The following is a 26,601-nucleotide window of genomic DNA, read 5'->3' on the forward strand; positions in this document are numbered from 1 at the left end:
GGCGGATCCCGAGCGGGGCTGCGGCGGGGGGCGGGGGCGGCCGCCGCCATCGCCATCGGCACTGTCACCATGCTGAGCCGCAGCTCCTTCACCAGCCTGGTGGTGGGCGTGTTCGCCGTGTACGTGGCGCACACCTGCTGGGTCATGTACGGCATCGTCTACACGCGGCCCTGCCCGGCGGCGGCGCAAGGCGCGGCCGGGGGATGCGTCTGGCCCTACTTGGCGCGGAGGCCCAAGCTGCAGGTAAGTGGGGTGGGGAGGGCCCCTCGGCGCACCGACAAAGTCATGGGCTCCTCGGCTCCACCCCTGTCCTTGCCCTCTGCCCCCTGCCCTCTGCCCCTGTCCCTGTCCCTGCCTCCTGCCCCCGCTTCTGCCTCCTGTCCTTGCCTCTGCCCCGTGTTCCTGCCCCAGCCTGAGCGAGCCACTCCCCCGCCCTGTCGTAGTGCTGGGCCTTGTGGAGAACGCCCTTGGCTGGTGCACGGGTAGGGCTTGCTTTCGGTTTGTTTTATTGATTTCTGTATATCTGCTGTCGTGCACACACTGGTTAGAGCAGCCTTGCAAAAGAAATACTGAGCCTCTCTAGTCCAGGGAAGACTGAGAAGGGATCTCATTAATTCATGTAAGTATTTCAAAGGATGGGTGCCAAGACTCTTTTAAGTGTTGCCCAGTGACCGGATGAGGAGTAATGGCCATAAACTAAAACACGAGAAGTTCCATTTCACTGTGAGGAGGAACTTCATTATGTCCAGGGTGGCACAGCGCTGAAACAGGCTGACCAGGGAGATTGGGAATTCTGCTTCTCTGGAGACATGCCAAATCCACCTAAATGTGTTCTTGTGTTACCTACTCCAGGTGACCCTGCCTTGGCAGGGGCTTGGACAGGGTGATTCCCAGAGGTCTTTTACAGTCCTGATAGTTCTTTGATTCTGGGAAATGCCTCCCCTTCCCTCAGGTTCCAAGACAGGTCATCCTATTAAAATGTATTTAGTGGATTTGTTACAGTAGGAGCTGAAAGAGGTTTTTTGAGTGTGCTGTTTTCTTTTCCTATGTGTACAGCCTTCMTGCAACTGGGGTAATTAGTGAAGCTGAAATACAGACTCTTTAAGTGTGGTGGTGTATACATTTATTTCTGTACTTTAATTTGTCTGTGCTGTATTTTGATTTCAGTTAAGCGTGTATACTACCACACGGTCAAGCATTGGTGCTGAGAGTAATATAGATCTCATTTTGAATGTGGAGGACTTTGATATCGAGTCCAAATTTGAAAGGTAAGGATCTGGACCAGTAGCATCCAAATTATCGATGTCCATTGTTTAATTCTGATGTGTACATTTTAACCAGGAGTTACATGGACAGAAGTGTGCWYGAAGCCAGGTAGACTTTACTGTTGGTTAGTTTAGATCAGCATGCTGTTTTTAGCCAAACAGCTGCTTCAGACAAATATGTTGCAGAAGTGTGCCTTGCTTATAGGGGTAAAAATTACTTTCCATTGAGAAAAATCTAAAGACAGAATGTGTTGCAGAAGTGTGCCTGGAAGTGCTAACTTCCTTCTAATCACATAGGTAGGACATTGGCTACACATTACATTTGGTTCTTAATTGCTGTGGCTTCAGACCTGGAACAGGACTTGGAAGTCAAATCACGTTCTCCTTTCCTGTGTTCTAGCAACTCACTCCTCCATAACTGTTGCTGCTAATAATCACACAAGAAAACCTTTTCTGGTAATTTAAGGTTTGGGCATATTCCTGAACAGATATAGATGCCAAGATTGTGCCCTCAGAGAAACTTTTGGACTGCACTGTACATATGCGCTTTGTACAGTTGAAATGACTGGAACTACTTGTTCTATTCTTCATATTTTCTGCCTCACTTTTTGTTTGTTTGATTTTTGAAAATAATTGCCTCATTCTTGACTCTCTTTACTGTAGTCTCCCAGGTTCTTTCACTCTCTGCATTTTCTGTGATTAAAGAACTTTTTGGTTTAGGTCATAATAAACTTCATCTCTGACAGACTTTATAAGAATTGTTTTACTGACAGGGTCTGCTAAGCCATTGAAAGTATTCAGAGCAGAATAAGCTGAGCAAGACTACAGGAATAGAGGAGGCATTATGCAAAGGGTGCAAGTAGGATGATTTCTTGGCTAGTACAAGGGGACTTCATGGTTGGGGGCTCCAGTTTAGMGTTATGTGCTTGGCGTGCCATAGCTGAGAAGATATTTTATTAATGCAAAGTTTTTGGGAAAACTTTGTGATTTTCTTTTTAAACTTTRTATCATGTATGGGATCTGTGATACATATCCAACATATGGAAGGCTATTTTTTACAAGTGCTGTCATCATTTTGGCCCTGTGACCTGTCAGTTAATGAAAACAACGAAAGAACTGATGATGCAGTCCTGTGTTATCTAGGGCAATAAACTATGAAATGGACACAGATTAAACTATTTTAAGATAATAGTAAAACAAAGGAAATGTATGTATTGTGATATCTACTGGGGTATAAAAAGTGACCCCATTCAGCCATGGGACATATTAGCCAGAAGTAACTGTTGTGTTCCAGGCAACCCAAATGTGCAGTAATAGCTAAATATTTCAGCATGCACTATGTCATCTCATACTATATTTATTTTGTATTTTAGGACAGTGAACGTCTCTGTACCAAAGAAAACCCGAAATAATGGCACATTATATGCATTTATATTTCTTCATCATGCTGGCGTTTTACCTTGGCATGATGGTAAGCAGGTGCATATAGTAAGCCCTCTCACCACGTACATGGTCCCCAAACCAGAAGAGATTAATTTGCTCACTGGTGAATCAGACACAAAGGTAGGTGTGTGTTCCATCTATAGAAGAACATCTGCAGATTAACTAATTTCTTTCATAGGCACTTCTAGTGTTAGTATGTGCTGTGCTTGCAACTTGAAATTAATGATGATACAACAGAAAAAAAAAAACCAAAATCTTGATTATCGTGCTAATAGCAGATCACTCAGCAGAGCAGAGGCAGAGCTCTTTAAAACACCGTCCAATTATTAGAACACTTCCCTAGTTAACAATAACTATGTCAAGGATTCATTGCTTTTGGTAGCAATACTGTATTGCTCTGTGACACCATAGTGTGCTTTCTATAGTGAATTGAATTCATGTGAAAGAATATGCTCTAATGTTGTAAATTAGAAGAATAAGATACGAAGACAAACATAATGTTGTTTAGTGGATCAACCACATCCTTTTTGACTGTTTTGAAGTAACATCTGATTATTGTGTAGTCCTGCTTTCAAAGTTATTTTTTTCTTATTAATATCCATATTCCTAAGGTATGGAGATCAATTAAGTGCATAGTTCTTCTTGATGAATAAGGCTGTGAATGGACACTGAAGTTTTTCAGTGTCAGATTGTGGTGGGCCTTTATAATCCAGTCTGTTGTATTTGAGCAAAATACTTGATCTGGCAAAAATTAAAGTGTTTCTTAGTGGGCTTCCGATTTTTGATATAGTTAATGACTTCCTGGATTCTGTGAGTTTTGATAATTATCTTATTCAAAATTTTGTGTTGTTTAGCAGTATGTATTTTTATTCCTTTTTAAAAGCAAATTGAAGCAGAAAAGCAGACCAATGCCCTGGATGAACCTGTCTCTCACTGGAGGTCAAGACTAACCTTAAATGTCATGGTGGAAGATTTTGTGTTTGATGGCTCATCTCTCCCTGCTGATGTTCACCGTTACATGAAAATGTAAGTCAATGACTTAATTTTGTTAGATTTATTATTATAAACTTATGGCGCATTTCTTCACTGGCCTTCTTTAGTATTTTATTTAAATAGCCACCTAGAGAAWCAGCAGATGCTGTTTATGCTTGCATTTCGATAGTGACAAATTGTTAAGATATTATGTACAAGAAAACCTTATCGGAGATACCTGGTTGCTGGACATCTCATAGTTTAGAATTTTCTGTGTGGGGTTATAGTAAGGCAAAGCAGGACTACAGAGAGACGGGTAAAATTCTACAGCAGACTTCAAACCATTTGTTCTCAAATTGTCCTTCTGGCCTTCAGAGCAATTACCATCCATTGACCCTTTCCAATTGTCCTTCATCTTCAAGTTATCTGTACARACTGCAGGTGCTGAAGAGGCACTGCTGATCTCCTATGATATATTTTTTCCTCCCTTTATGATTGGCTTTATTCTACTTTGACAGTGTGTGTTCCTACATTATGTCATCTTCCTCCAGAAAATATTAAGTAGCAGGGATAGGTTTTTTAGGCCACTAGGTGCAGGCAGCTTGCTTCAAYTGCTCACAGCTTGCTTCAGTTGCTTCCCGTATCTAGCATGTAAGTAGTGCTGTATAGGCTTGTGCTGCTGTATGCTGATGCCTTTCTCTACAAGTACCCTCCTAAATCCAAAAGTAATTGATTAACCAGCRGATCCTGGAGTTCTGGGATAACTTCCCAGCCAGAATAGATAAACTTAGTAACTCATAAAATKGAGCCATAATAAGAAAGGGTTGTTGTGCTGGGGTTGATGAATTAGGATAATTTTTTCTATTTGATTTGCATCAATGCTGTTTTGTTATTATATTAGTGAGGCAGATAGTTAGGATATGAAATAACCTGCTGCAATTTCACTCACAATAGCTTTTATCATAGTTATTACATAGAAATGAAATCACTTAAATAACCAAGCACTATTTCTGAGCCCCTATTTAGTACTTTCCTGCGTTACTGTTGCACATTGTATATTTAGAATGCAGTCTTTCTTAGCATGCATAGAGATGTCTTTCTTTTGTCAACAGTGAGAATTTAACTTTCAGGCTTTAAAAATCTGMATTATGCTACTTCTGTAGACCTTTACCAAAAACATCACAGTGTAGATAACTGCCTTTCCATTGAAGACTTAAAGAACTTGTGTCTGTTAGGGCATTAGGCTAAATACTTTTCTAAGATACCGACAAAGCAATTGCATATAGGTCATGATTTGCTAAATAACTTTACAGTAATAAATTTGATAGAGGGCTTGAAGGCTATAAAGTTTGTACTGGATAGTAGGTTGGTGAGGTGGTAGTGCAATCCAAGTGAGAGCTTCTGTAGATGGCAGAGAAGATTTCTGTTCTTTGTGCACTCCCTGCTGTAGTATCTGGCCTTCCCCTTTGGGCATCAGCTATCACATTCGTGGTCCCRTGTGGGCTAAAGCATGTGATACATGTCCCGCACAAAGGACAGGGGGAGATGGTGGAGAGGTGTCACGGTTGCAGTAGGAGGGGGATATTTGAGACAAAGGATACAAATACATGGCAGTAAACATCAGCATGTTTCTCTTCCACAGAATTTAAAATTTCCTTTGGTCATGCYAAAGCTTCAGCATCATCACAACCAATTTCATTTGTATTTTTATTTRCTTGTTCTGTCTTTCTACAGAATAGTAAAAACAAATTTTTCAATACTGATATTTTTCAATGAAAGATTGATTCTAGGCTAGTGGCTAATTTCTTGCTGTGTGTTAAAAGAAAATGTGCCTGAAAAGATGGTGGGAAATTTCTACATGGGTAGATCTGAAAGTGGTGAATGAGTGCTAATTTGAATAAAAGTAGTTTTCTTTTTAGATCACTACAGTCATAAAATCCATGTTTAAACATCCTAGGGTTCAGTTGGGGAAGACAGTGCATTACCTTCCAATATTATTTATTGATCAGCTAAGCAACAGAGTGAAAGATTTGATGGTGAGTAATAGAATACCTTTAATTACATTTAATAGTTTTGACAGTAATCTTCAATGTTGTTTTAATTAAGATTTTCTCATAGGTTGTTTGCTGTAATGAAAAAGTATAAACACATGAAAAAACTCAATGACCATTTAACTTAATGTGATCAACTGTGATAACTGCAGAAGCTGGATCTGGGTTTCAAGACTTCTCTSTGGCAGAAGTATTTGTCAGGCAGTGTCTTCTATTCCACCAAAGATGTCTGGATTCCATTGCTTTTGCCTTTTGGGTGGATATGGAGGACATCACTGTAACACCAGCAGGGGTAGGAGCAGTCTCCTGAGTAGTCTGACTGTGTAATATGAAGAAGTTTTGTTAGCATCCCAGAGTAGCTTCTGATATCTCTCAGGAAATGAGCATGTTGACGTATCCACAGCTGGTAGTGGAGCTACACTTGAGATAAGTCACTAACTATTCTCTTATCTCTTCAAAATTCATTTGTGGTTAAATTTCCTGGTGCTGCTCTCTGTCATGTTAGAGTGACTCAAACACCTGAAAGCTTGGTGTTACAGTATGTCCAATGATTTTGTGCAAATAAATCAGGAATTTGTAACTYCAGTAATGGAATTACAGAGGGATGAAGTTGGATGAGATTTCTGGAGATTGCTAGTCCAGTGCCCCTTACCAGAGTAGGATCACTCCTACTCTGGGAGTTGTTAAAGTGTGAGTTGTTCAAGGCCTTCTCCAGCTGAGTTTTGATTATATCTAAGGWTGGAGAGGCCACAGCCTCTATGGGCAACCTGATTTAGTGTTCAGTCACTCCAGCAGTTTAAAAAAAAAAGTTTTTTTATAAATTTTAATGAAATTTTCTTATTCAGTTTTTGCCCAACTCTTCTCTTGTAGGAAATTSTGCAGTTCCTTTGCTACAGGTTACACATGGCAGTCTCCTCTATTTAAACCATGCTGATCTTGGCAATGCTTAGTTAAGTTTTGCAGTTGCAAGTTTTCAGTTGCACTTACTGGAGTTTGGTAATTGGAGTTACTGAGAACAAGTCTTGGGGAATGTCTCAAAACAGTTAAATGAGCATGTCTGTGCTCTGTCTGGGTTCTCCATCTTCTAGATGGAAGCCTTGGTAGGTGTAAACTTTCCATAAACTTTCTAAATTATCCCTCCAATGGGTTACTTCAACTCAGACAAAGAATTTTGTTATTTAGYGATTGGGAGAGTCTTTAGGAACTTGTGTGCCTTTTACCCCAAATTTTTTCAGCAAAATAATCTCCTGAGCATTTGTTACAAGTCTTGACAGCAGATAATTTTGTCCAGTATTTCTTTAGATATACATTTGTAATGTCTTTATTAGTAGTCATTGTCCTTTGTTTTAAGTTTTTTTATCACAGCTCATCCAGTTGTGTTCAGTACATTCATGTGAACTTCTAACTGGTCAAATCATGTACCCTGTTTATAAATAAATTCAGCATTCTCGTSTTACTAATGGCATTCCTGCAGTTGTCATGCATGGCACAGTTAATGCTGTTGTAACTCACTGGCTCAAAAAGTCATTAAAGATCCTGGGAAGTGCTGCAAAGACTATTCCACTAAAAATAGCAAACTTCCCCTTCAGCACTGGCTTATGTGATGTCTCAGTAGTGACTGGCYAAATTGCTCTCAAGCCCTGCAGAAAGTGGTCTTGTAGTAGACATCCTGTGAGAGAATGAGGAGTAAGTGAAGAGCAGGAAAGAACAAGGAAAGAAGGTGGTACAGCTTTSTGGAGCCCGGTTAACATTTGACTGTAAATAGGGGTGCAGACAGTGTCTGTTTCCCAWGCCTGACCTAAAATCATGGAGCTGCCGATGGATTTTCCCAGCTTGTACTGGGCTGTATAGGTTGCCAGCTGACTCTCATTTTATTCARGATGTAGTTCTTCTGTGGTAAGTACTGCAATCTAGAAATTATGTGTTCCTCATGTTCCTAAATGTGCTTGCCAGTGTTGGGGTTCTGGGGATTGCATGGAATTAAGAAGTAAATTTAAAATTCATACCACTGAACTTGCTTGCAATGTTTACACACTATTTTGTGGTATTGATTAAATGGAATGCTGGAAGTAATATGTGATACTCTGATGCCATACTGCACAAGTGGATAGTATTGCAGGGATTTGGTTGTTCCTAGCTTTCAAAGGCTTAGCAAACATCACACACTGAGGTTGTGAGGCACCACTTGGAGGCTTTGATTTGTTTGTTGAGAAAGAATTCATTCTGCTTATCTTTATTTTAGTTTGCTTTTGGTGTGGGAGAATTCCCATCTCTGTTTTCTGTTGCATTTTTCACCCTGCACTACACCTAAATCCTCCAAAGCAGTTCTTGYAGAGAGTGCRCTTGCCACATGCTGCTTACCCAGRTACTTGCAAAGTTTTTGTTTCTTGTCCATCCTCCATAGATAAAATTCCTTTTCCTTTTCTTCCAGAAATGTTAATGCTGTCTTTAATAGACTGAGAAATTGAAATGAGACTAAATGAATTACAGGAATCCTTTGAAAAGGAGAAGTAGCCTGGAAGATGTCTATATAGTTTCTGACAAACAGCTATAGAATCTTGCCAGCATTCTCTACAGTCGGGTCTAACCACACTTGATTATTGTTCCGTTCAGTTCAGAGATCCCTGACGCTGTTTGTCAAGCTTTTCTCTCTGCTGTATTCRTGAAACTTTCTCAGCTTCCCTTCCTCTCCTTCATGTGCCTGCATATTCTGCCAYTCTCTGRAAASCTTATGGGAGGGTGGTGAAATTGAGATTTGTTTGTGCTCACTGGARGAAAGAGTGAAATGGGAGAACAAATGTAGCCCTCAGTTTAYATCTTRCTGATAGATGGAGAGCCCAAAACCATGTTCTGTGTCACAARAATAATCAGAAGTCCATTCATCTCAGTTAGGTGTCCTACTAATTACCATAGAAACATTCAGTGTATAATAGCAAGTCTGAAGTGGGAATTAAGACTGGGAGTAAATCAGAAGCCTGGCCCGGTAGATCTTGAACTCTTGCAAAGCRTACCTGCCAGTCTGTAGTCCTGAGCTCTCCTTGGAAGTGTAAARCATACTGCCTGAACTTGTGAAGTAGATGCAGGGAATTCTAACATCTGAGAGGACAAGGGTTTTTTTCTTTTTTTTTTTTTTTTAAAACCTGTTTGAAAGGTGGACAGCTATCACGCAGAAGGAGCTGAGGCATTTTGAGACTTTTTTTTTTCCCAACTTAAGTAGCATGTAGATGACACATGAGCCAGTGGGATTAGCTGAAATTTAGTTTTTGAGGGTCAGGAAGAAAGTCTTTGTGACACCCGAGATCCCAAAGTTACCTTATTTAGCTTTAGCTGTGGTGTTTTCCCTAGTCTGAGCTGGTGGCATCTGGCTTCCCTACCCTTTCAATTTCTCTCAAAAYCAGCCTCAATGTAAATTTCTGGCTGTGGCTTTTGGGATACAAGTTGTTTGTTGGTTGAGTTTTTGGGTTTTATTTTATAATACTCTAGTTTAGGTAATCTTAGCACTACATTCAGAGAAGAACTGTCAAAAGTATTATCTTAAACACTCTTCTCATTTTATACTGCCATCTCAGGCATTTGTGTACAGCAACAGTGACATTGCTATAGGAACTGGAATAGAACAAACTGCTAATTTGACATTTCTCGGAAAAAAATGCAGACTTCAAGCGTGTATAGAAGTCTAAGATCTGATTCTCCTTCAAAAAACGAAGTTCTTAAAATTGTGTGATTAAATTATACTGTGATACAATCACTTCCTTTATTTAAAAAATGAAGTAATAGTTGCCATTTTTCTGCTATTTAAAATAAAACGATGTTTTTTTGAAACGCAGGTTATAAATCGTTCAACAACAGAGCTACCTCTTACAGTGTCATATGACAARATATCTCTTGGAAAACTCCGATTTTGGATCCACATGCAGGATGCTGTGTACTCCCTCCAGCAATTTGGTACGCTTATTTTTAATGACTTTGGGCCAAGAAACCACAASTATCCCCTCAACTTCTCTTTTATGTGCATAGATGACACTTTTCTGGACAGCTGGTGAAAAGGTTTAATGCTACATATCTTGTGTTGTTTTACATTAGTTAAAGATAAAAATACATGTTAACTTGTGGTAAGAAACAAGAATACAGAGGTGAACTAACCATTTTTAAAATTAATTTTATTTGGATACTAGTCTGTAAAAGCATAGGAGGACATAATCAAGAAGAGCATGTTGACCACTAGTTTCCCCTAATAGCCAGATTAGTGGTACATAGGCTTTGATAAAAGGTATATAGACCTGCTCACTGTAGCCATATATATCTACAGTGAAATACTAGGAGGCAGGAGGAGGCAGGCCCTCCTAAGTAAAATCCAACTGCTTCTCCTTAGCTCAGGCTAATATATATTRAAGCTACAAGTATGTCTGCTAAACATAACTGTCTTGAAAGAGTCAAGTGATTGCTTGCTCWGAGTTTGTATARGGCATTTGTCTGCCCTCACTTCCTRATAATTTTTTGTCAGCCTCCTCAGAATTGAAATTTTCATGTTCATGTCTCATTTGTSTTGTGATAGACACAGATATCAAGACCTCTCATCCCAGGAGTGCTTCATCTGTCTCAAAAAAAACCTCTCTAATATGCTGCTTGTTCCCCCTAAGTACATAGATGATAGTGAATCATAAGGTTTGAAATTTTCCCACTGTAGTAATTTCTGGAACAGTCACCTTAGACTAGTAGCAGAACTCCAAACTCTTGAAAATGGCCATGTTCTTGCTGTGATGGCAAAGTAAGTTGGTGCTGAACTCAAGTGCCATTGCCATACAACACAGCATTGTGTATTTTTTGAGAACTGGCTTCAGTCAATGTTGCATTTGTGACCATGTTTCTCACYGACTTCTGTTGTGCTTTACATTGTAGTCCTTTTCTCATTTTTCTCTTTTGGTGTGAAGCTCACTCTTCTCACGTATCAAACTAAAGTTCAGAGGGCAATTTTAATAACCTGTTTTCTCTCCMATGAGGCAAAAATTATTTCCTGACATTTCTATCGTGCCCTTTGTCTGTCAGGTCTTCGGCTTAGATTATAATTATGCAATATGTTAAACGCACAGCACAAAACACATTGTAATTACATAAATTAAAGGCTTGTAACTGATGGGTTTTGTTTATGGCAAGCCAAATAACTTGGCAAAGTATAGGTAGATTAGGATTTTAGCAGTAAAGCTTCCATCATATTTTGGATTTATGAGTCATTGACAAAACTTTGCTGGTGACATAAGGTTCCTTTCATACTGCACTCAGGCATAACAGCAGTGAACTTTCTGGTACTTCTTGCACAGTGATTTGTTCTTTTTCCTAGGGTTTTCGGAAAAGGATGCAGATGAAGTAAAAGGAATTTTTGTTGATACTAACTTGTATTTTCTGGCTTTGACATTCTTCGTAGCAGCATTCCATGTAAGTGGTTTTAGTTTTTAGGAAGTACATAAGATGAAAAAAAGGGGGCATCTGTGTCTGAGTTTCAGGTGTTTCATTTATTAAGAATTATTCTTGAAAATAGTAATTTCAGTAGAGCARTGGTAGTGTTTTGTGGTACAAGTCTGCTATATTTCCAATATAAGAAATATATTTCCAAGAGTTAATAYACAAATCTTGAATGCAGCAGAAATTTGAAACAAGTATGTAGAAACTAACAGTATTGCCTGAAATGTAAAACATTGCCTTCATTATCTTTTTAAGTTATAGTGAAACCAAAGCATCTAGCATTTATATGCCTGACAGCATTGGTTCAAATTTTGTTGACCTCTCGCAAAGTTTACTACTGCAGTGGCATAGCTGGGGCACCAATAGTAGGGTGTGAGYCTCTGACTTCTAATCCCTGCAGAAATTTATATCAGCTGATATAAATTGCCTCCAAAAATATTGCTGCAGAGTGAACAAGGTTCTATTCATGGTTATTTCTTGTTGTCTCTTTCTTAGCATTAGCTTAAGTCTGATTCTTGGTTTTAATGAACTCGTTTTTTTAGACGGTTTTTTCAATGTGAATATTTTTGTAATCTACAATTACACTCCACACAATTCCCATACTCWGAGAAAGTTAAGAACTTGTCTGGAATGTTATGTTTCTTTATACTTGCATTACRTGTAAGTTAATTTGATTGGAAAGACTTAGAATTCCATGACATATTAATTTAATTTTTTCACTCTATCAGTTGCAAGGTACCTGTAGTCTGGGACAAGTCTGGTACTTTTCTGACACCTTTTTCTTTTGTGCATCATTTTCCCAGATAATTTTTAAAAACTCAACAACCCCCTCCCATAAACAAATAAACAAACACCACAAAAAACAACTGGAAACGTTCTCATTAAAATGCAATGACCCAAGAATTTTTGGAATCTATATTCAATTTTTTTAAGGCAACTGCATGCTTAAAAGCAATACTTAAAAATATACTGAATTAAAATACTGAAGAAAACAAAAAAGCTTCCTACAAATTGAATTCTAAAATGTCCTGGAAGTTCAGGTCAACTTAGTGACAAAATACAGAGGAAACATAGCTTGCTGTTTTGTAGGATTGGTTTTTTTTCAAAGCTTTGGTATTATTGAAACCCAGATTAACTATCAATCAAATACAGAGCATTTTCAGTCTGATTTCATGTGCCTTTCCCTGGTCTCTCCAGAGGTGTGTGGTTCCTCAGGGTCCTCGTTCTTYACCCTCTATCATGAGTTACCCTCTRTTKGATYACTGACTTTCTTTACAGGACACTGATTTGTGTAGCATTGCARTGGTAGCAGTATTTGAAATTCATCCTGTCATTTTGCACTGCTTTTAGAGCCTGACCTTCTAAAACAGCTTTTCTTTTTAGCTTTTATTTTTGATTCTTAATTTTCATTTCTGAAGCTTCTAAAGTGGAAGGTTTTTTAATACCGTGTTGAATGCATTGTTACCATTTTCAGTCTCTAGTTAGTGCATGTTTCAAGTAAATGAGTATGTTTCTTCCTATTTGCAGCTTCTCTTTGATTTCCTTGCATTTAAAAATGACATCAGTTTTTGGAAGAAAAAGAGGAGCATGATTGGCATGTCTACAAAAGCAGGTATGGACTAGAATGCAAAGTGTTGTCTATGTGCTGTCTATTATATGATGTGTGTTTTCAGTCTTGCTCTAACTTGACATTTTGTAGGTTCACAGAGRTAGAAAAATGATATGGTTTTGTGTGCAAAGAAGAGATGGCTAGCAGTCTACACACTTGGGTGGTTCTAACTGTGTTAATTCTGTGCTCAGGTATCACTTGAGTGTAAGCACTCATGTCACTTCTGAGGTTTGACTGTTTGGAATTGGGAATTAGTTTGAGTCACCATATTTTGCTTGCTGAAGGAACAGAAAAGTACTTTGAGAAAAGAATGAGGACCAGAAAAAGTTCCGTGGGTGGAGAGAATGTGCTTTCATGGTTTGTGCTGTTCTGCAAGTCCCTTGTGTTCCTTGTAGATAACTACAGGTTCCAAAATATTTGTGGGTGGAAGTGCTGTAGTGTAATGCTCTTGCTTGATTTGGGCTTTGATGTAAACAGGAGCAATAGAGGCTCCTGGGGTGGGGTGAGGGGGAGAGCATGRGAGGATTGAATTGATTTGTGTATAGGAAAGATGAGAGAAACATAGTGATTTGACATCCTGCCAAACCTTCCTAGAAACAGGTGAAGGTTTTTCCAGTAGATTTTTTTTTTTCCAATTTGGATTATAAAGCAAAATTATAAACCTGGAGTCACTTGACCTCTGAGACTATCCCTAATTCTATCATATCAACACCGGGGGGTGGGAAGGCATTCATGTATCATGAGAGTGCATTTGTTTTTTTAAAGCAGCTGTACTGCTGTTGGCATATGTGTGCCAAAACATTAGTAAAAATTCAGAACGGTCAATGGAATTTCAGAAATAAKTGTCAATTGCCAGTTTCAAAACTCAGTAAAATTGAAAAGACATTTCCAACATTTACAAACAATAAATGAGCTTCAAAGACTGACTGTCTTCCAGCCTTGCAGCTTCTGGAGACAAGAATCATGACTATAGTTCCTAACAGTACTGGTACATTGCTGAATTGCTGCAGTACAGAAGCCTTCATTAAGTGTTCCAATTTTCTTTCATTTTCTGTGATAAGGATTGTGTAAAATGTTTTTGTTCTCTGTTTGCCCAGAGATCACTGGCTGTGTTTTGGACTAAATTCATACTTAAATTGTGTAAGACAGAATAACACTAAATAGGCCATCAGKCTTCTGTCATCTCAGCTGTTCATTTAAATATTAATAAGCCTTCCACTCTCAYTTTTTCTGTCTAGTGCTTTGGCGGTGCTTTAGTACTGTGGTAATATTTCTTTTCCTTTTGGATGAACAAACAAGTTTATTGGTACTGATCCCAGCAGGCATTGGTGCAGTGATTGAGGTGAGTTCTTAAAGCTGTAGCACCAGATACCAGTATTTGCAGCAACATCCATAGTTTATTGTAGAAAAATAATGCTAAACTAGTTAMTGGAAAATTTTGCTGTAGCATTCATGTCCTTGGTTTTCAGTGGCAGGGGAGATTGTGTCCTTTGATCAAATAACTAAACTAGAAGTATCAGTTTTTCTGGGATAGTCCAGCTGATACTGTAGAAACCAGAGCGATGCTGAGGTTCCACCTATCACATTATCTGATAGGCCTTACTCCTGAACTAGCAAKTATAACCATGTCAACAAGCCTACATGGAATCATTGTCAAAGAGCAGGTTGTGTGCCCACAGACAGTGCTGGGGTGATTGAGGTCATCAGGGAAGGATGAAAAGGAGGAGGCTGCTGCACGTGTGGATGATTCCACAAGTCCACATCTAATCATTGGGTTGCAGGTAGCGTGGTTGTCTCAAAGTGACAACAGTCATAAGGACAGTACATCTCAGAGGAATTTGCTAGGAAGAACTTTTTCACAACTTGTTCTTAACTCCTGTTTCTCATGCAGTACTAATAGTGACATTGATTCTGTGAAAAGTGATTTTCTCACTTGCATCAAAGAGAGCAGTAAAGGATCATCTTTACCCTAGTCCCTGTTTTTTGTTTGGAATATATGATGGGTGAGAAGAGAATATTGGTGTATCTAAAGTTAAACAAATGAACCTTCTCCACAAAAAGCTTCATGGAGTGTAGCTCTCCTGGGGYGCTGCATTGTCTAAGTTGTCAAATCTGCATAGCAGGGTGGGTACCTGAGTAAATTGTCAGGTGAACTGAAACTTCTGGTTTACATTGGGGTCAGGCTGTTACAGCTGTACAGTAAGCCAAATAATTCGGTGGATTCATTGATTTTTGCTTGTAGATCACTTACTGAAATGTAATGACCATTACATTTCAGTAAATGCCAACTTAATCACTGTTAGGAGTTCTGAGGCACTTTCATCGAAGGCATTTATAAACTTGCTTGGCAGGTGATTCCTGGAGATTTTTCTAAATGCCTGACTTGGGGTGCATGTTGGTGCTAACCCAACCTAGGCACTGCAGTTCRGATGTCCTGGAAAGACTACGTTACTTCACTGAAAGTACATCATCTGATAAAGAGATTTAAGAATCTTGAACTCATCACTTGTCTGATGACACGGCATTTGGTTTGTGTAGATACAGGCAGTGTGTGCTGCAGTCAGGCTGCTACTGCTTTATGCAGTGGGTGCTTAAAATAGGTATTCTGGAATCTTGCTTCTATTATCTGAATCCTCCATAAGACATWCCTTTTATAATCTTTTATGTGCACATTTTGTTTTTGCTAATCACAGCTCTGGAAAGTGAAGAAAGCCTTGAAAATGACAATCAAGTGGCAAGGTTTGAGACCCAGATTTCAGGTATAGTAGACATTGCCCTGTTAATTGCACTCTGAGTCATCCATCTATTTCCAGATTACTGTGCAACTTSACTTTTAGTGAAATGAAGGGKTTTTTTTTAATTACAAAACCTTCCTAWGTATATCTCTTTATGAATGGCTTACTCCAATAGCAGGATGAGCATTTTCAAACCTGTTTCTTTCTTGGAGTTCTTTAGAAGAAGCAGCTATTTGTATGTATTTATGGTGCAAGAAACTTCAGAACTTCTCTGTCAGTCCTGCTAAATCTTAATAGGTGGGACTGTGCTTCTGCCACTGTGTTGGAAAGGCACTCTTAAATTACACCATATTTTAAAATAAAAAACTGGCTTTTTTGTGAACCTCTAGGACTAACTTTTCCATTGTGGAMCTAACAGAAGATGTGAYGTGTTCTGGGGGCAGTRCATTCTTTGATGATTCTTCTGGGTAAAAACGAAGTGCTGAGACTGCAGAACATGCAGTGTATTTAGCAGGCTGCACAGGACAGATGTGTAACTCTCCTATATAGAAGCTTATGAGAACTATGTTACCTGCTTAATGTAGGGAGTTGGACAGCAAATGCTTTTCTATGTTCTGACTTGATKATGGTTTTTATATGTATTGCAGTTTGGTACATACAATGACTCAGAAAAGAAAACTGAGGAGTATGACGCCCAGGTAATACGGAATCCTGTGACTTCTTGTCTAAGTTTGTATATGTAACCTGTTGATTGACTCATTTTGCTCTTTTTTCCTGCAAGTGTGTTTTCCATGTTCTCATAGTTGTCAAGTGGATCATCATTGTGTAGATGATCAGACTGAAGATTCATTCTGATTATTTATGAACCAGTGGAAGAGTTCCTTTGGTAGCTGAATCTGGTTGAAACATTGCTCTGAGAAGCAGAATTGCAAGTGGCTTACCTGAGAGGTTTGAAAGGCTTGCCACTCACAAATTTGAAAGTTGATATTTGTACTTGTTATTTATACTGGAGGAAGGTTCATGTGGTTCCCRATTTCTGAAAGGAGTTGAGCACAGGTGACAACATTGGTGTTAAGCAGGGAGCTACTTCTAGACACTGATCTTTGTGCTGTCTCGTGGTGCACATGCTCTAAGGTGATTGGTGTCTGAACTGGGATTTGAAATTTTCACCACTACCACTAGAACTGGAAGCACAGTGGAGACATTTGGGAATAGAAAAAGATTTCCAGGAAAAAAATTGTGGCTGTCCTCTATTTAATGCCATGAAAAATCAGCAGTATATAAAATGTGAACTATTTTCCTTGTCTCTTAGGCTATGAAATACTTGTCATATTTGCTCTATCCACTCTGCATTGGAGGTGCAGCTTACTCCTTGCTGAATGTCAAATACAAAAGGTACTGTAATTCTATAAATTATCTCATATGACAGTAAACATTCCCCATTTTTTTCTGTATGGTTATGGAAATCTGTTGTTTTAGTTTGATTCATAACCCAGAATTGGAAGCTTCCTCATTCTGTCTATCTAAAGCTGAAGAGCCTAGATGGTTTTTTAACATCCTGTAAGCAGGAAGGAGGATGTTGTATTTCACAAGTTACTTGATATTCCTTTAGTATGGAATTCAATAGCTTGCATACATGAGTAAGCTGTCAATCAGAAGAGGAGGAAGAAAGCTGCCAYTGATGTTCAGAGGACCAGTTGGTGACAGGAGAGATGAAAGGAATTCAGTGGTTGAACCACCGCTATAGCAGAGAGAAGCAAAAACTTTCACAAAATTATTTGCTTTGAACAAGAGTCCTCTCTATTCCTAAATATGATGGCCAGGATGGCAAGCAAGCAAAAGCATATCTGAGAGAGGTCGCTTTTTTTCTTTAAAGCCATAGGCTTCCTCCAACATATTAATACTTCAGCAAGAGCTGGACACTCAATATTTTATGAACAAGGGAAACCCTTGTCCTTTTCACTCAAAATAGCTGGTCCAGAAAAAAATGGAGATAAAAAAATTTTGTGTTGGAGAAATGCAAGCAAGTGTACAGCTGTGAGACTGTTGTAGGAAAGGTGGTGGCTATGTAGACATTTCTTTTGTAGTCATTAGGCCCAGGTGAATGGGAGAAAACAAGCAATAGTAGTTCTTCTTAATGGTATTTTAAGCTGTTGCTGCATACATGGGCTGTAACACTCACTACAAACTGGGGCAGTTTCTGGGCTTTTAGAAAGCCAGGTTTTTGGAAAGATTTTTGTCTTAGAAAGAAAGCAGCTAACAAACATGCAGCATTTTAAAATTCTGCTTTTCTCACAAAATTCTTGAATCCTTTCAGTACTGTAAATATATATTCCATATACTGTAACATATATTCCAGATTTTTTAGGAGTGCAGCTTAAGGAAGTGAAAACAATTGATACAATAGAATTCTTGCTGTTGTTAAATCAGTAAGGAAATGTGACAGGACAAGTAATCTTAGTAGTGGATTATCCTTTAATCTTGAAGGCGTTTTCTGATGCATTCTTTAAATGTTTGTGGATTACTGAAATGTTTCTACAACTGTAATGTTGCTATTAATRTGTCAGTAACACAGCAGTTCAAATTTAATTTTAAATTATGTAACCAGAGGATGACTGTTCTTAGCTGTTCTTAGGATTGCCWGCAGAAATATGGAATTCGATCACTGTAGCACTGCTCTTACTTTGCTAAGATTGTGCTCCGCTGGATGTCTGGGAGGGTTATTAGATTTGAGGAGGGAAAAACATAGATTCCTTGTATTTACCCTTTTTTTTAAGTACCACTGTCATGTTTGCAGTGAATGGTATTTGTTGTTTGAAATTTGATAAGCCATTACAGTGCCATATTAAGTGTCTCTTTAGTAGTTAGAATACAGTGTTACCTTTGCAGGCTTTAATACAATCAGGGTTCAGTGCACAGTTTTGTCATATTAGTTATCTGATTATCAACACAGAAGTCTTAAAAATAGTCTGAAAAAGGATAAAAGCAGTTGATAAAGCTCTCTAAACTTTTTGTGTGGACTGATAAGCATCCTTTGCTTAAACTACCTTCTTTGGAGCCCTTCCTCATCAAAGGAAGATGTGAGGTGTTTCTAATTCTTGCATGAAGTAATTTGTAACATAGCCAGTTCTTGGAGTAGTCAGCATACAGTTTTGTACAGGATGTTTTAGAATTTTGGCTGAAGTGAAGTATAACTCTACCGTCTTCTTTGTTTGTAGCTGGTACTCCTGGTTGATTAACAGTTTTGTCAATGGTGAGTCCCTTCTGTTCTTTTTTCTATCCATATTTCTTCTAAAAGAGGCCAAGACTCAAAGGTAGGATATTAACTTCTGTCAGTTGGATCAGTGTAATGCAATGCAGTAACTTACTTATCATAGTGATTGAAAAAGGGAGAAGAATCAACCCAAAATGGAGAAGAATCAACCCAAAAGGGAGAAGAATCAACCCAAAGTGAACAAAAGAATTAGATGCATCTTCTCTCTTTGGGAAAAAAAAGGAGTGCAAATCACTAATTATGCAAGTATAGTTGTGTGATGAACATCTGTGCATTTKTTTGTTTTCCTTTTTTTATCTTCAGGAGTGTATGCTTTTGGATTCCTCTTTATGCTGCCCCAACTATTTGTAAACTACAAGGTAAGATTGAAAAGTGCTAAAAGTCTACTTTTCTAATCTCTTCTTACARACTTTATTACAATTTGGGYTTTTTTTTTATTTCTAGATGAAATCTGTTGCACACTTACCATGGAAGGCTTTCACATACAAAGTGAGTAAAGCTCCAATTTAWAGTTGGATGCAGTAATTTTAAAAATAATTTTCTAAAAGAAACAGCCTAATAATAAATAGTTAAGGATGGCAGTACTTTTTTTTAAGAGCTAGATTTTTTTTGCATTGTTAAAAAAAACCCTACTTTTCATTTTTCATAATGCCTTCCATATAATAAGAATAGTTGAGTCCTAGTAGTTATGATAATACTGCTTTGTGTACTGTCAGCTGTCTTACCATGAGTGCAGATTTTGGTCCTGCAGATAAATTAATCAGTCTTAATGCATTATTTTAAGAAGATGTCAAGCATCACTGACAAGGGATAGTTCTCAAGAAACAGGAATGCTAAAAGACCTTATTTTGGCAGATTCCAGGAGCTACCAGAGMCTGAAGTAGTGTACACACTGTTTTGTGCTAGGGTGGTAATTCTGAGCTTYTGGGTAAATGTGTGGTGGGTTGTTCCATGGGGGAAGAGGTGTTGCACTGTGCTGTCCACTCTGCCTGGATTGCCCTGGTAGGAAATAATGCAGTGCTACAGCCAAGCTTAATAGCAGACCTTGGAGGGGATGGTGAGTTCACCTAAAACCAAAATCAACTCRCTGACCCTTTGATAGCTACATATCCACAAGCACCCACTTGTGTGTCCAAGTGGTTTGTATTATATTCAGACACCAAGATGATATACCCAAGTATGCTAGTAAGGATTCCTTTCATTGATGTGGATAACAAGGGACACCCACTGTTGAGTTCCCATGTCTCATACGTTCTCCCAAATTGGCAACTGTATGCTGGTTTAGTTCTTGTACCCCTGAAGAACTGATATGTTTTGATTTCTATCATCTCCCACCAGTCTCAGTCATTAGGATTTTTGTCCTGCACTTTGTTTTCCTGATCATTGTGTCCTGAGAAATCCTGGCTTGGATGTGCTGGGATCATCAAGACCCTGATGCCATTGACATATGTGTTCTACTTGTGAACTCTACTCTACTTCCACTCACAAATGCTTTCATTTTTCTTTTGTGCTTGATATAATTCTCTAGAAYATCAGTACCTTAAAAGAAACAGTATTAAAAACTGTTCTAGAAATAGTGTCCAAAACTGAACAGAAGATTTTGGACAAAAGAACTAAAATGTGTAGATCTAAAGACACTTTAAAAGCTTTTCCATTTCTRTGAGCCTACAGCAATAGTCCAATTTTCTGCTGCCTTAATGTTTTTAAGGAACCAGGCTGCATCTAGGAAAACAGAATTGAAATGTAGCTGGTAGCAGAAGAGCAAATAAACAGTGTTTCAGGCACATGCTAGGCTAATCAGCATGTTTCTTAAGAGGAGGGAGCAAAAGGTATATTACTGAAGTAATTTCACAATTATACTTCACCAAAGATAATAACTGAGCAGAGAMATCAGCAGTTAAATAAACAACGAGAGGTTATTCTACTTCAAAGCAGCATAACCTTGCTGAATAGATTTTTCTTACAGAGCATTTATGGTTCCTGTTTAGATGCCATAGGCTACCCACAACAAAGGCTTGTATATATAGAGAAAGAAGCCTGTATTGTTTTCAATTAAGTTGAATTTAGTGAGCTTTGGAAGGAGTAAATTAATTTCTTTAGTAGATACTGAAAGTTACTTGCTCTCTTCTGCACTTGAAGTGGAAAGAAGAGTGTKAGGGCTCATCTGTGATCATTGTTTTAGTGAGCTTCGTTGTGTTTTTTCCTTAATTCTGACTTTCGACTTTCTGTGGCTTTTATGTTTATGGCCTTCACACCTTTATGAGGAGTACCTTCAAGTGAAGTTAACTCAAAAGAAAATTACCTTGTGTAAACCCTATTGGATGGGCTGCCTTGGTGCATTCACTTGCAGTGGCTTGTAGAGACTGCTTWTGTGCCTGACGGATGGAGCATTTAGCTTTTTCTTCCCTTTGTCATTGTAGGATCACTCTCTTGGATGTTCACTTAGAAAGGCTGTCTTTTCCAGCTTGCCAAGGTTTTTATTTTTGCTCCATGACAAACTTTGCACAGGCTTGAGAGTTGCTGTCCATATTCCTTAGTCACTTCAGATTGATAGAATTGTTTTGACCTGACAGAAAGAGTTCTCCTGTTACAACTAATCAGAACTTTTTCCTATCCACCACTCCCATTTTCTGCTGGTGTTCTGTTCCACCATGTAAWCATGGGTTAATTTTGTAGAGTGAGTCCTGTGCTTACATCACTTCYGTGCCCCCCACCCCCCATGGTATGGATTAATGTACATCTTGCTAAAACTGAAAGGAGCCACATTACTGACTCAGTTTGTTAAACCAAGAGGGAATATTCTTTGCTGGATTTGTTTCCTGATGTTTTCAGTAAGTTGGAACAGTTTATTGCAACATAATGGGCACTAGAGCTGATGCACTGTAAGAGTTGATGTGTGCAGCCTCCCTGTAGGCTAGAGCCAGATCCAGAGGAGTTGCATTTCTGTTAATTTACCTTTCATTAATCCTGCAGAAATAGAGCCTACAATATTTCTGATTGGAAGGGGTGTAGAAAATTATCCATCTCTTATTCAAGACATAGTTACTTCCAGGAAAGCATCAAAATATTTTAAAGTCTTTTCAAGGCCATCAAGTTTATCTTCTTAATAGCAATAAATTGACATTTTTTTGCACAAAATGAAAGTGAAGTGACATTTAGCAAATCTTGTCATTTGAGTAATGGATGAACAAAAGTGTGGGGGTTTTCCAGTTTCTTTTGAAGTTTTCTCTGAAATTGAGTCTGTGTTTTTCCCCTCCCATKACAATACTCTCACCTACCTGAAACAGTTCTACTTCCTTTTTTTTCTGTAACTTGTGGTCTGTAGTWGACAGTATGGTCTTCATTAAAAAAGGTTTTTTAAAGTTTGCATTAATTAGTTTTCCAGCATAACCTTTAAGTGTTGTTATAAATATAGGAGGAGTCTGTGTTTGTACTGAAAAACATAGAAATCCTGTAACCTTGTATGACTGATGACTTCCTTTTTTCACAGCCAACTCATGTATACTTTTCTTTTATTTGTAGGCATTCAACACCTTTATTGATGATATATTTGCTTTTATCATCACCATGCCAACATCTCATAGGCTGGCATGCTTTAGAGATGATGTTGTGTTCCTCGTCTATCTYTACCAAAGATGGTATGCCTTCCTTTAATATTCATTCCAGTTTTTACTCTACTATAGACGGCTGCAGTTTCATAGTTATAAAGAACTATAGATTGGGGTAGKCTTGAAGCASAAGTTTTATACTATAATAATTTATAATATGGTATGGTCTGGATAATGGTAGTTGTGTATATGCTCAGAGAAGGGAATGGTGAGCAGGGCGCCCTGCAAAGGAGATCTCAGTAAAAATAAGAGGAACAAAAATATTTTCCCATAATTGAGTAATTCTGGACATGATACAGAGTATTCAAAATATTTCTCTTCTCATAGAATTTTTGCCAGTTTTTCCTTCCCCAAAACAGGCAATTTTTTACCAGATTCGGAAGTTACAATAAAACAAACCAAACCAAAAAAACTAAAGAAACAAAAAACAGAGAAAACCCCCCCAACAAACAACAACAACAAAACCAACAAAAAATAACCACAAACCAAACCTGAGACATAAATATCTGAAGTAAGGGGAAGGAGGGAGATTGCCAAGCTTGTATTCACAAACCCACTTAGGAGTTCTGGGCTTATAACCCTTGCTGAGGGCTGCATTGCCATATGCTCAATATCTGAGGCATGCTCTCCAAGTTGCTCTGCAGGGCAGTAGTGAAGGTTGTTTTCTGGTGGGGGACTGACCTGCTCTGCTTTTCTATTTACCTGGTTTGCAAGCACAAGTTCAGAAAGMAACTTGGAAGTTAGTATTTCTCAAGTTTCAGATTCTTTAACTGAAATCAGATGGGGCAGAAAGCTATATGCAGTACTTACGAAATACTGCTCATAGTGAAGCTACAGAAAGTGTATTCTTGTTCTTAAGAATAAACATTTTTATGTGGAGCAAACAAGAATTCTAAGCCAAGTTCACATTATATGAGAATATAGAGATATGTACGTCTAACTGATCATTAGTATTAAATGCAGGCTTCATTATGGGGGTTATATAATTGCACCAGTTTGTAGTAGAATAGGTCCCCTGAGATGTTTTTTGTTGACATTAAGAGATAGCAGCTTCTGATAGGGGCTGGGCTCTGGTTTCAAGTTTRAGAGGTATTCTTGATTGCTTGAGAAAAGACTCCAGCCAAGCTGTAGGGGAGCTAATACATCTCTTAAGAGGTCCTGTTATGAGACAACTGGTGAATTCATATGGTGAGGAAGTTGATATGTCTATACAAATCTTTAAAGCTGTTGGGTTTTGCCACAAATGAGAGTAGAGAATATGATGACARAGAAACTCACTTTTAAAATTAAGCATCACAGAACTACTTAATTCCTTCAGATAGGAGACTRTAATGTAACTAATGATTTGCATTTTTTTTCTGCCAGGCTTTATCCTGTGGATAAGAGCAGAGTAAATGAGTATGGAGAATCTTACGAAGAAAAGTCCAAAAAAAAGCTAAAAGCTCAATAGAGAATAAGTAAGAACTGAAGAAGATTTTGAATCCTGGACTCTTACTTGCTTTGTGTATTACCTGGTCTTAAGGAAGGAAAAACTTATTTAAAAAGAGTATTTTTAAAGCTTATGACAGAACTACGTGGACAATACATCTTCTATATTGCCAAAATCTAGTTTTGATATCCTCCTGTTTCAAGACCCTGTTGTATCCTCACAAGCTCTACAGTCTGCCAGATGACATTATATGAACTTCCTGCATTTCATATTTTCTTCAGTGAAAACCTAAGCATCCTGAMAATTATAATTAAGATCCAAATCTGTGTTTCTAAGACAACTCACARACTGAAACTGTGATGCCTGTGCCACTAGGCTATGAAAACTGAAAAAACAAGACCGTGTGTTACAGCAGAATCAAGGATTATTGCCAAAACTGTGGGCTGTCAAAAATAAAAGGTATAATACTGGATCTTATGCTAATTACAAATCATTCTTGTTTGATAATGGAGATAATGGGAATCGTAGAAACTGTGAATTCATAGCTAAAAAAATATATTGTTGGAAATATAGGATAAGGCAGATGGCATTRTTAAACTTCAAATTCCACCACATTCTTGACCCACAATATGGCAGAGGGTTTCAGTCTTCTTAAAATGAATCAAGGTGTGAAAAAACAGTAGCATGATTTGTTTCAATATGTATGCAAGTTTATAGAAATCCTGCATTGTTGACAAACCTGATTTCTTGGGATAGGAGGTAGTAATGTAATGCAAATCATTGTTACRTGCTGGGAAAGTCTCTTAATGTTTCTTAAATTCTTCATCATTTGGTACCACCRTGACCCACTATGCCAATTCTATCATGTTTMAAAGGGAATAATTCCTCTGTCTTKTCCACTCTCTCTCCCWGCCCTATTTATTAGATGAAACACACACCATTCAAATGAAATGATTTTGCTCMAGTATAGGTTCAACAAACTATATGAATACAGAGAAAAAAAATAGCCTGGTAAAGAACGATTCATACCTTTCATACAATTTTAAATCCATATTCCGTGGGAATGGAATTGGTTAAGGGAGGTATTTTGATCTGTTTCTTTYAAATCTGTAAAAATAATCAGATTGMATTACTATACCAAAATTCAAACTCCACAGCTATATCTAGAAACCACTTCTAAAAATCGTTAGAAAAAAATTAAAATATTTAAAGATTCTTAAAAGCAAGTTTCTTAGTAACAGTAAGGGAAATACAGAATGCATTCCTTTCAGCAGCAGATAAAATACAGTTAAAAAACCCAAAAGGCAGAATTCTAGTTTCCAATTCTAGTTTTCCTTTGGTCAGTAAGATTACAAATTAATCATAATGGTTCTTAAGTTTATTAAATTGCATGCTGTTTATGCAAGGCTATTTAACCACAATTTGTCATTCATTGAAAATATTCATAAGTAACCTTGAAGACCACAGGTCAGCTTCTGTGGTTTGTAAGTATTTTTSAAGTGGATTTTATCCAGTTCTGATACTGCAAAAATCTGAACGTATAAATATTTGGGTCCCAAAAAGATAAGGAAGTGTGTCTGCTTATTGTGTTTTGCCACAGACTACAGTCTTGCCTATACTGAAGTCCTTACACCCTGCTGGCAATGGAAAGAGTCTTGAAGTGAATATTTATCTCCTGTCATGTTAAAGTCTCTTTATGCTGTTAAATGTAACTACAGASTATTGATTTCAGCATTAAACACACCTAAGTAAGTCTATGCAAAACTGGGGTTGCATTTGGTATATCTGGTTTTGAATTTGTTTGGAACAAGCTCTTTGCTGTTAAGCAAATTAATATTTCACAGTAAGTTAAATATGTGTGAAGTTTTCCTGATATAAAAAATGCATATAGCACGTTCCCTTTTTGTGCCATTTCAAACAAGTCACTGGTTCTTCTAGAGTAGCTTCTCAAAGTTCAGAATATTATATTTGCGAATTTCTAATGTTTCATTTCTCATTTTTGTACACAGCTGTTGAAAAATTGCTCTTGCACTTTTACATACTGTGAGTTTACTTGTCTTCTGTCTTGCATTTCATGACACTGACCTCATGRTATTCTATACAATAGTCATAAAGCATATAAAACTAGAACATTTTAAGYCTTTAAAATGAGCAAGACTTTCCTGTTCAAGTCATTGTTTTATGCATTCCATTTCCAAATAAAAGACTTGGCAAAAGAGTTAACTTTTGTTACTGGAGAGAAAGTTGATAAAAAAACTGTACATAGTAACTTTGGAGATACTAAATTATATGTTTCAACTTTCTAGTTGTGGTAATGAYATCAGCTTAAAAACATATGAAATTGAATGTATTGCAGCTCATGCTGGATTATCAATATCTTAAGATCTATTTAAGTGTTTAAGTGTAACTTTAAAACTTCCTTACTTCTAATGGGATTTACTGTTCTAAGCAACTACGTGACCATTTCACATTCGCATCTTTGTTAGGCTTTGGAATTTTCAAGATTACTGGGGTTTGAGGTTGAGCAATTAATTGAGAAAATTGTCATGTGTTTATGGAAGCTACTCTTGCCCAGGACTTAGCACTGCATAAAAACACAGCAGTTGTGATTCTCTGAGGATCATAAATGACAAAAGGCAKCCGGCTGGACTCTGGCTGTAGGTGGCCCATGGTGGCAGTGCCTCTGAGCTGTGATGGAGACTCTGCTGTAWTCCTGCACAGCTCTTCCATACCCTGCTACTTCCTACTCATCATT

General features: G+C 37.9%; 1 protein-coding gene across 1 annotated transcript; it reads left to right on the plus strand.

The window, feature by feature from the left end:
• The first annotated feature begins 6 nt into the window (after nucleotides 1-6).
• Nucleotides 7-26,096, plus strand: CLPTM1L (CLPTM1 like). The gene is made up of 17 exons (XM_057378411.1): nucleotides 7-243; nucleotides 1,168-1,268; nucleotides 2,639-2,828; nucleotides 3,592-3,734; nucleotides 5,638-5,716; nucleotides 9,559-9,676; nucleotides 11,070-11,164; nucleotides 12,719-12,803; nucleotides 14,039-14,142; nucleotides 15,494-15,559; nucleotides 16,183-16,233; nucleotides 16,848-16,930; nucleotides 18,754-18,788; nucleotides 19,113-19,168; nucleotides 19,254-19,298; nucleotides 22,332-22,447; nucleotides 23,783-26,096. The coding sequence occupies exons 1-17, from the start codon at nucleotides 70-72 to the stop codon at nucleotides 23,865-23,867; spliced, it is 1,626 nt and encodes a 541-aa protein (XP_057234394.1). The 5' UTR covers nucleotides 7-69; the 3' UTR covers nucleotides 23,868-26,096.
• The last annotated feature ends 505 nt before the right edge of the window (nucleotides 26,097-26,601 follow it).

Source organism: Malurus melanocephalus, unplaced genomic scaffold (genome assembly GCF_030028575.1).
Source record: "Malurus melanocephalus ecotype Western Australia unplaced genomic scaffold, MMel_1.1 scaffold_357, whole genome shotgun sequence".
NCBI lineage: Eukaryota > Metazoa > Chordata > Aves > Passeriformes > Maluridae > Malurus > Malurus melanocephalus.